The 9,575-nt window shown below is 43.6% G+C and overlaps 2 protein-coding genes across 2 annotated transcripts in view; one reads left to right on the top strand and one right to left on the bottom strand.

Moving 5' to 3' along the window:
- Window positions 1-2,163, bottom strand: part of M421DRAFT_104373 (uncharacterized protein) — a gene marked incomplete at both ends in the record, with an annotated part of 3,462 nt that extends 1,299 nt beyond the window's left edge. Inside the window, 3 exons of the mRNA XM_033587009.1 lie at window positions 28-298; window positions 411-1,975; window positions 2,088-2,163. Of these exons, the coding sequence (XP_033443738.1) occupies window positions 28-298; window positions 411-1,975; window positions 2,088-2,163 (1,912 nt within the window). The remainder of the gene's footprint in view (window positions 1-27; window positions 299-410; window positions 1,976-2,087) is intronic.
- Window positions 2,164-2,369: 206 nt separating this feature from the next.
- M421DRAFT_425709 (small s protein) lies at window positions 2,370-3,470 on the top strand. Its single transcript, XM_033594173.1, has one exon. It carries the CDS (start codon window positions 2,474-2,476, stop codon window positions 3,266-3,268), a length of 795 nt encoding a protein of 264 aa, XP_033443737.1. The 5' UTR covers window positions 2,370-2,473; the 3' UTR covers window positions 3,269-3,470.
- Window positions 3,471-9,575: the final 6,105 nt, after the last annotated feature.

Genomic DNA, 9,575 nt, shown 5'->3' with positions numbered 1-9,575 from the left:
AGGAATGGCCCTCCAGCGTGCTGCGACACGTCCCTGTGGCCGCCTCCCACAGCCGTACTGTCTTGTCGTAGGATGCGGACGCGACCAGCTGCCCGTCTGGCGAGAAAGCCACCGCGCTGACATACTCAGAATGGCCCTCCAGCGTGCTGCGACAAGCATCCCAATCTTCCTCTTTCATGGTCAGCATCTTGACCCTCTCTGGCACTTCATCCACAAAGGATTGTCGTATTAGACTCCTCTCTGGTGCGAACACAAGTGCCGAGCAATATATCTGCAGCGGTGCATCTGCAAGTACAGACTATAATCGTAGAACAAATCGCTTAGCATCGTGTAAAAAGCTTCGAACAATGCTTGCAGACGGCTATCTAGAAGTTAGCACAGCACCAAGGCAATCTATAGTTAGAACTTACGCTTGTAAGTGCCTGAAGGATGTCAAGTAAGTGAACGCATTGGCTCAACTCTCTTATTAAACTCATAGCTTCGAGCCAATGGAGAAGGTGCCTCTGAAGAAAGATGTGCGTCGTGTCGCTGTTGGTGATGTTGTGCTGACTTTGCTTAAGATGACTGACCCAGTAGCGACACGCGTACTGCAGATGAGGTGACAGACTGCTTGCAATTGTCCCCTCATCAATCTCAATCCTTAGCACTCCAGGGCCTACAAGGCCGCACATGTCTTGACGAAGGCCGCTTAGCCCAGACATAAGCTCAAGACAACAGGACGCCAGCTTCTTGTGTGTGTTCCTCTCGTCTACCCAGAAGCTGTCGTCGCCGCATCTCTTTTTGTCGAGCAGGAAGTCGCGGAACGAAGGGTGGTGCAGACGAAGCGGCTGGGCCGGGTCTTCTGGGATGTTTAGAATAGCATGCAGATCCTCAAGTGTCTGGCTGATGTCTTCTTCTGCAGCGTCAAGCAGTGCAATCAAGCACCCTGCAGACAATGGAGAAAGCAGTACCACAATGCTTCCGACGACATACCTTAGCATGTCACAATGCTCTTCTCTCTCTTCGTCTGTGTACTCTGCAGGGATTGAGCTTCTGAGTACAGTCACATATATCTCGTTAAGATGCTTCTCTGGCGCAGCTACAGTGTTGCTGTTAGTGCTTAGAATTGTGTCGAGCCTCTTAGCCGCAAACCGCTTTCCGTCGCGGATGAAGCGACAGGCAGTAGCAGCCCATATGAACAGGCCGCTCGCACCCTGCACTAGCTGCACAATGATCTCTGCGCCAGGCCAGCCAGCGCGCAGACAGCGTTCTCGCCCGATGGACTGAAGCGTGTCTTCCAGGAAAATCCCTATGTCATGATCGACAATCAACGGCGAGATGTTGTGTAGCACCACGTCTCTGTGCTCTGTCTCCGCCATCTGCCTAAACCCGTGCCGGATCGGCACTTCTGGCCTGCTCGTCAGGAACACCCGCAGTCGGGCGCCTGTCAGCAATGGCCGCGCCTCGGCCAGCAGCTGCACGATAATGCGGACGTCGTGCTCGTTGTTGCACTCGTCGAGCGCGTCGACGACTACAATGTACGACTCAGACTCGTGCAGCTTCGACAGCGGACGGAGAACAAGGTGCTGCCACTGGTCGCGCAGTGACTGGCTGGCAATGTCGCTGCGCTCCGCAACAGCATCGCTGATATGCTGCCGCACTGCTAGTACGCTATGCGCGAGTTGCACTGCAATGCTCGTCACAAACTTGCCAGCGTGCCCGACGTCGCCGCCGTCGCGCGAGAAGAAGAAGCTGGCTGCTAGACGCTTGTCGTGGTACCTGCGCGCGACCGTCCGCGCGATCGTCGACTTGCCCGTGCCTGCCAGGCCGCTCAGCCAGAAGATGCACCGCTCATCTGGCCCGTCGGCCCACCTGTGTATCTCATCGAGGAGAGCGACGCGCGTGTCAGGGAGGCATGCAGGCTCGTGCTGCTTCGCGAACGAGTTGAAGGGCGCATCGGCAGCCTGCGGTAGACGACCAAGGGTGTTCTCGTAGCCTACAGTTGAGGTATCAGCGATCCATTTTTACTGAGAGTTTGCGGGCCTGGTGGGGCGGCATTAGGCGGGGGCGGGGCGGGCACTTGCCGGGTGCAGCAATGTTGTAGATACCGCCAGAGTTGTGTCCCACCTGCAGCCCCTGGTTGTTGTCACCTGCGAGCGTGATATTGTAGCTAGGGTTGGCCATAGTATTTGACAGTGACCTGATTTTTGTATGATGAAGAGAGCCTGACGCAGGAAGATAGCTGCTCTGGTGCGTGAGGCTGAGCCGTCGTGGGCGTCAAGGCTAGCTATTCAGCTGAGCGGCTGGCTCTTCAGCTGAGTGGCTGGCTGATTTTGCGCGCCTATATAAGAGAATCGCACCCCTCTTCTCTGCTGATGCTGCTGCTTGTGCGCTGAACAGCCCCAAGCAAGTGTTAAAAAGAAGTAACTTATACCTCTTTAGTATCACCTTCTCCTCTCCCGTCTCCACCATCATCATTGTCTCCACTCCCAACATGGCAGAGGCAGCCGGTCTTGTTGTTGGTGTCGTCGCCCTCGCCGGCCTATTCAACAACACAGTTGAGTGCTTCGAGTTCGTCCAGCTTGGCCGCACATTTGGAAAAGACTTCCAGACAAGCCAGCTCAAACTCGACAACGCAAGACTCCGCCTGTCGCGGTGGGGCAAGTCTCTGAATCTGGACGAGGATGTTCGAAATACAGCCTCGCTCCAAGGACGTTTTGGATCAGAATCAACTATCAAACACGCTGAGGCCTTGCTTGGCCAGATCGTAGAACTATTCGCAGGAGCTGAAGGCGTTTCAAACAGCTATAAGAGTCGGACAGCGCCTCAAGACGATAGCCTCGCTGTATACGACCCGCAGACAGATCTAGACCCAGCAATGGCGAAGCTTCACAACAAGATGCGGCAGCTGGCTATCGAGCGACAGAACCGGTCTGGCGTACGGCAAAGGGCCAAGTGGGCGCTGTACCAGGAGAAACAGTTTCGTCGCCTCATTGAAGACATCACCGAGCTGGTCGACAGCTTAGTCGAGCTTTTTCCAGCCATCCAGCAGGCACAGCGCGAGCTCTGCGACACGGAAGTATCTGCTATTGGAGAAAGTGAAGCTATCACTGTGTTAAAGGAGATCGCTGCCGCCCAAGACAAGTTCTTAGAGCAGGCAATCACGAAGACAACAGATGGCGCTAACCAGTCTCACCACATCGTCTTTTCAGGCAGCAGCAATACTGGCCTTAATTTAGGCCACAACTCTGGTACAATGTCAGGATTCATGTTTGGTAAAGGTGGCTGAAGGTGTCAGATGCTCGTACTGTGAGCCAGAGTATGTGCTTAACGAGATCTTAGGTGGTATGATGATATATTGATGATCGTGGCGATCGTGTTGCCGTCAGCGTCGTGCTGGTTGCTACAGGATTGAAGTGGGGGGGGAATTAGCGCTGTTCGCGGCCGCCGGTGTGCGGGCCAATCAGGAGTTGCCAGGTCTCGCTTAATCGACCTAGCAACTGCTGATTAGCTGCACAACAGGTCCCTGCTCAATTGCGCAGATCTAACCTCTTGCTGCTTGCTCTTATCTAACACACCCCCTTTAGCTTAGAAACTCTTTATACTAACTATTTATGCGCATGTAAGGTCCTTAATTTATTCTTAAATCCTGTCTAGAGGTATACTGTTTAGCACTTCTATTAACTCCCTGTTTACTAGACTAAGTTACTAGAGGAAACCTTCCTACTTGTTTACTAGGAGTACCTTTGTAAGTCTGTCTACTATTATGCTTACAGACTAGACATATTCTATAATAATCTTTCTAGTAGCTACCTCCTATTAGAGCTAGTAGTTGTAGATATCTATATGCTAAAGTTTAGTATATAGTTGCAACACTTCCTTAGTAACTAGTTAAATTATTTATTTATTATTTTATTATATTGTAATAGCATATACGTCTATATTAATGTGTAGTTTACACAAAAGCCTTAAGATAAAGAGTACTTCTTTTACAACCTGTGTAAGAGTAAGAAGCTTAGCCTTAGTTATTAATATTGTTACTGTATCCTGCTTATTTACTTTCTATATAATAAGGCTGCTAAAGAGTTTAATTGTGTAGCCTTAGGAGCTCTTTCTGTCTATAGTGTTGTTAGCAAAGGACGCGTTACTTGCTACCTAGAGGCTAATGCCTCCTCTAAGCTATAGTGATCGCTGTTTAGTGTTGAGTAGATATAGAAGGACCTGGTCCGCAGCATCTTAGTGGCTGATGCCTAGATTGGTGAGGAACCAGGCAAGCCTTAATGTGGCGAACGCAATGTCAGGTTGCGTGGTGTAAGGAGCTGGCCTCTGCGGGCTATTTGCAAGTATGAATCAAATGGATTTGTTGAGGAGTGGCTGCAGGCGGAGGTCTGCAGACTTTTATGTCCTCCGTGCGGAGGTTACACAATTAGTCAAGATTGGGACCTCCTGACTGGGGGTACGGCTGGGCAGGCACCTCCTCTCGGAGGTTGGCCGAGGCCGGCGAGCGCCGAGGCGCTACCATCGGGCCTAGCCCGTTACACGTGGTAACTGCAGCAAACAGCAGTGATCCAATTTTGCGCTAATACTTGTTAATTTCTGCTAGCGCTGCTAGTCTGCTCCTTAGCTGTAGTTTAGTTGTACCTATTAGAGTGTTATGTTGTATAGTTGTGTTCTTAGCAAGGCAACTAATTTTGTCTAAGTACGCTGCCTAAGATAGGTAGATTTTCTTGCTTGCTTAGTCTTGTATAATCTCTATGCTAAGGAACTACTATAGGTTATGCCCTCCTGTGCAGGTATACTTACTCTTGTAAAGAAAGTAGGGGAAGGACTAGACTACTTTCTTCCTAGTCTAGAAGGACCTAGACAAATCTAGACTAGCTTTGTCCAAATAGGAAGCGTATAGCCTAATAGAGGTAAGGTAGGGTTATGTAATATAATAGACAAGTTATTATATTAGATACTAGGTAGAGATTCCTAGGCTAGGTACAGAGCGAACAGAGGGGGGAGAGCTGGAGGTATTTATGCTTCCTCTCCTCTGTTTGTATTTCTAAGCAGAACGTTCTAGACTCCTCTAAGTGGGTCTACTTTATCTATGCTTAGTATTGCTGCATATGCAAGCAAGATTACGTAGGTGCATGCGTAATCGTATACGTCAGCATCTTACAGAGTAGGCTACTCTATTTGTAAGCAGAGGGTCTAGAACATCTCTAGTTACTAAAAATAGAGAACAGCATATCTTAAGAACGAGAGGAGATACAGGCTTCGTAAGCACTCCATTCTAATCCTCTCTTCTTGGAGATTACAATAGTAATGCTTAGGTAAGCATAGCGCTATACCCAAGAAGGAAATACGCTAGAGAAAGATTATAAGAACAAAGTCTTATAACTTTACAACTCTGTATGTGGCTAATTATCTATATTACCTCTTACTCTTTTAATTTGTTGTATATAAGGATAATATTATTAATATAAAAGAAGATAATAATACTAACGTAGATTATCACCAAGCCGGCCATATCACCGAACCAGCCATTTTCTCTTAGCACAACTAACACAAGTTACTGCAACTACAACTACTTACTATTAAATAGTGACCTAGTATACTGTGTGCTTACATTAGATTTAGAAGATGTTTCTACACCCTCCTAGCATGTTTGTGCGTTATGTCTAGTTTTGCTGCAGTTCCTATAGCGCTAAACAGTTAACTAAGCTCCTAGTTAACCACCTCTACCCTAAGTCTTCTTAGATGGCTGAGCTGCTACACACGCCTCAGCAGCTACCTGCAATGCTGCTAGGCCATACTTAAGTGTGCCACTATGCTGAATCTACTTTCTCTTACGCGATTTTCTCTTAGTTATTACTACTAATTGCTCTTTAAGCTCTTACACGCAGGCCTTAATAAGGATGTTTTTATATAGCATCTCTTTAGCCCCTTTTATAAGCTTTAAGAACCCCTCTTACACTACACTTAGTAATTATTAGAAGGAGTTGCTTATAAGCTTAGATTAAGACCTAAACTTATGTGTATTGCTTAGTGTCTTAGATTGCTACAGTGTTTTAGGTAGAGGTACTACTAGTAGAGTATGTAGCTACACTTTAAGGTAATCTAACACTACCTATATATTAGTAGGAATAAGCCCTAATACCTTAAAGGCCTTTTAGTAGTTAACCTTTATAAATATATTAAGGAACATATCCCTAAAGGCTAGTAGGAAGCCTTCCTTATTAATATAGAAGATATATTAGTGTGCTAAGTCTTAAACATGTTAGGAGTACTTACGCTTTAATAGCAAGAAATAGACTATATTAAGTAGCTAGAGGATGTGTAATAAGTAAGGTAGCATATAGAGAGTAAGGATTTAGTTCTCTAGGTAATAGTCCTTAAACTCCTAGTTAAGATAGCTCTTATAGCTGTCTAAGATAAGTAACATATACACTCCTACCTAACACGTCTTTATATATGTGTTAAAGTACTTTAACTACTTAAGGCTAAGTATGTTGTTTGTCTAACTATTCTTAGAGACTAAGAGCTTCTAATTATAGGGTATATCTATCTCCTTATACTAGGCAGAGATATGGACGCGTCCTTTGTAGATAATAAAAGGCAGGGTTGTATACCTAGCAGCGCAGATGCTCTAGATAATGGTAACCTACTTGCAATTACCTGGCTGAACAAGCTCTAGCTAAGCACGTCTCTCTAAGCCTGTTACAACCTTTAAAGACAAAGCAACACCTATCTAGAACCTAGTTTTATTAAAGTTGTATATATTATTATTACAAACACTATACTTAACTTAAGTATCCTCTACTAGCTTAAACTACATACTAATTATCTTAGGATCTTCCTATAGTATCCTCTGTCTATCCTTAGCTTAATTAAAGGCTATTTTAAGCTTGTCTAAACGCGTTACAAGCCTGCTAGCCTATAGTTTACTAACAGGCTCTTTACTACGCACACTAAGTATCTTATTAGCTATATCTGCCACCTTACATAGCTAGGGTGCAAATCCTTGCAAATTAAGGTTAAGTATATACTAGATAATTGTCTGCTCCTCTAGTATAGTAAGTTTCTAGTAATTAGTGTGTATATCTAGTTAAAACGTGATATTGCAAAGGTGATTAGAGACCTGCTAATAAGGTACGTTCAACGCTCTAGCAGCACTATAGATACTGCAAAATTAGCTAGCATAGAAGGCCTAGATAGTAAGGATAACTCTGCCTTCTCTAGTAGTATTCTAAAGTTGTTGTTGTTAAGGCATGTTGTGTTAGGGTAAAAGGTGGTCGTGCCAAGAGAAAGTGGCTGGTTCGGTGATATGGCCGGCTCGGTGATAATCTACGTTACCCTTAGTTAGACAGAAGGGTTTGTGAGGCATAGTCTAGAAACCTAGTGCTTTTAGTGTTACAGTGAAGTTCTTCTGCTAGAGGAGGGGAGAGATGCGCAGGCTGTAAAGTGCCTTGTTTACTTGTAGTATTGTGCTAGGCTTCTAATAGCCTTAGGGCATCCTTATGTAGACCTCTCTGTCTATTATAGCATAAACAAACGTGTTAGTAATGTTGTATTGTTTAAGCTCTATGTTATAGTGAGCTGCTATAGCTATTATTGTTTGAAAGGATTAGCTGTAGTAGTCTGGCCAAAGGCCAATAAAGGATATCTACTTCCTAACAACTTTTGCTAAAAAGCATGCACAAGTTAACTAGACGCCTAGTTAACTGCGTAGATAATATATATCTAGCTTAAGCCAAGCCGGCTAAGCTAATGTAACCGGCTAGCTCTAGCTCTTCTTTAGCTTTAGAGTCTAGACCGTTACATTAGCTAGCAAGCGTGGCTATGTAGGTGTCTTGTAATGTAATATTATGTTGTTAATTACCTCTAACTACTAGTTATGCCTTATACTTTAGTAGTTAATAATGTCTATTAAGCTTATAGGTATATACCTATATATAGTTAAGGATCTATTATCCTATTAGTCTAATTTTCTAAAGTAGTACTTCTAACTATAATTTTATTTCTTAGTAGCTTATAAGGTGCTCTTGCTTAGCTTCTTAAAAGAGTTTACCTATAGGGTAATCCTTAAGCTTAGTTTAGAATGTAGGTAGAGGTAGAAGTTAACTTTAATAGGGCTTTAAGCCTTTAGTAAGTATTCTTATTATCTTAGCCTTGTCTATTACTTCTCCTCTATATGTTCTAACACATCTAGCTTAGGTTCCTGCAAGGAATAAATGCTGCCCACAGGATAGTAGTTAAGGACGCTTGTTGCGTTAGAATTGTTTAATCACTAGCTATAATGCCTGCAAGTAGTGCTGCAGGTGGCGCTGTTAATAGAGGGGTAGGATAGCTATCCTGTATCTTCTGTCTGTAATAGTAGCCTAGCAGGTCTGCTTTGTCTTGTGGTAACAGCTCTGCTAGGGCTTTATCCTTATAAAAGGAATTTATTTCTAGTTACTAGGTAGGTGTTAGTAGCTTAATAGATTATATATATATTACTATTTCTTTAAGTATATTTTGTATAAGGTTCTCTATAAGGTCCTTAATTCTCCTATTAAATACTATGTCTTTATTAAATATAATATCTTAAGTGCTTATTGTAAGGAGCTGGCCTCTGCGGGCTATTTGCAAGTATGAATCAAATGGATTTGTTGAGGAGTGGCTGCAGGCGGAGGTCTGCAGACTTTTATGTCCTCCGTGCGGAGGTTACACAATTAGTCAAGATTGGGACCTCCTGACTGGGGGTACAGCTGGGCAGGCACCTCCTCTCGGAGGTTGGCCGAGGCCGGCGAGCGCCGAGGCGCTACCATCGGGCCTAGCCCGTTACACTTATTACCTTACTAAGTAATAGTATCTAGATTTAATAGATGTTTAATAACTAGTAGCCTACTAGATAGCTAATCTAGGCCTTTAGGTCTAGTTATTAAAGACATAATTTACCTCTATATGTGTTGTCTGTTATAGGAAACACTTTACACCTATATACTCTTAGGTGCGTAAGGTTAGGTTTTTATAGTAATATTACTATTCTATTACTAAAGGCAACTTACGTAAAGAATATTTTATATAGTATTTTCTAATATTTTGCGTAGTTTAGTGTTTAATTGTAGAGGTATACTGCCGCCCTTGTAATTTCTAGCTATAGTTCCTAGGAGAGGTTAGCATCAAGTTACATTGCGCAAGCTTTCTCCTTGTTCACACCCCCTAAGCGTTCTGCGTTACTATTCTGTGCTTGTGTGTCTAGCGCTAAAGGCTCTACAATAATTCCTTGTGTTACTAGCTATTTTAATACACCTAGTTTAACTATAGCTATCTTGTTATCTACCTTAATAGTCTTAACTAAGATATTATAGTAATTTTTTAAGAATAGGATAAATATTAATAGTACCTTAATAATTAACTTTACTATGTAATAATCTATAAAGTAGAGGTCCTACTATAGGCCTAAGAACCTATTAGTAATAAGTATCTAGCTCTTTTCTTTGTAAAGTTATAAGACTTTGTTCTTATAATCTTTCTCTAACGTATTTCCTTTTTAGGTATAGCGCTATGCTTACCTAAGCATTACTATTGTAATCTCCAAGAAGAGAGGATTAAAATGGTGTGCTTAC

This window comes from Didymella exigua, assembly GCF_010094145.1.
Source record: "Didymella exigua CBS 183.55 unplaced genomic scaffold M421scaffold_49, whole genome shotgun sequence".
Classification (NCBI taxonomy): Eukaryota; Fungi; Ascomycota; class Dothideomycetes; order Pleosporales; family Didymellaceae; genus Didymella; species Didymella exigua.
Note: the sequence above shows the minus strand (reverse complement) of the source record. Positions and strands in the feature narration are given on the sequence as shown.

Bases quoted from the DNA above. Each gene is read 5' to 3' on its own strand.
- M421DRAFT_425709 (XM_033594173.1), top strand. From the start codon at position 2,474: ATGGCAGAGGCAGCCGGTCTTGTTGTTGGTGTCGTCGCCCTCGCCGGC.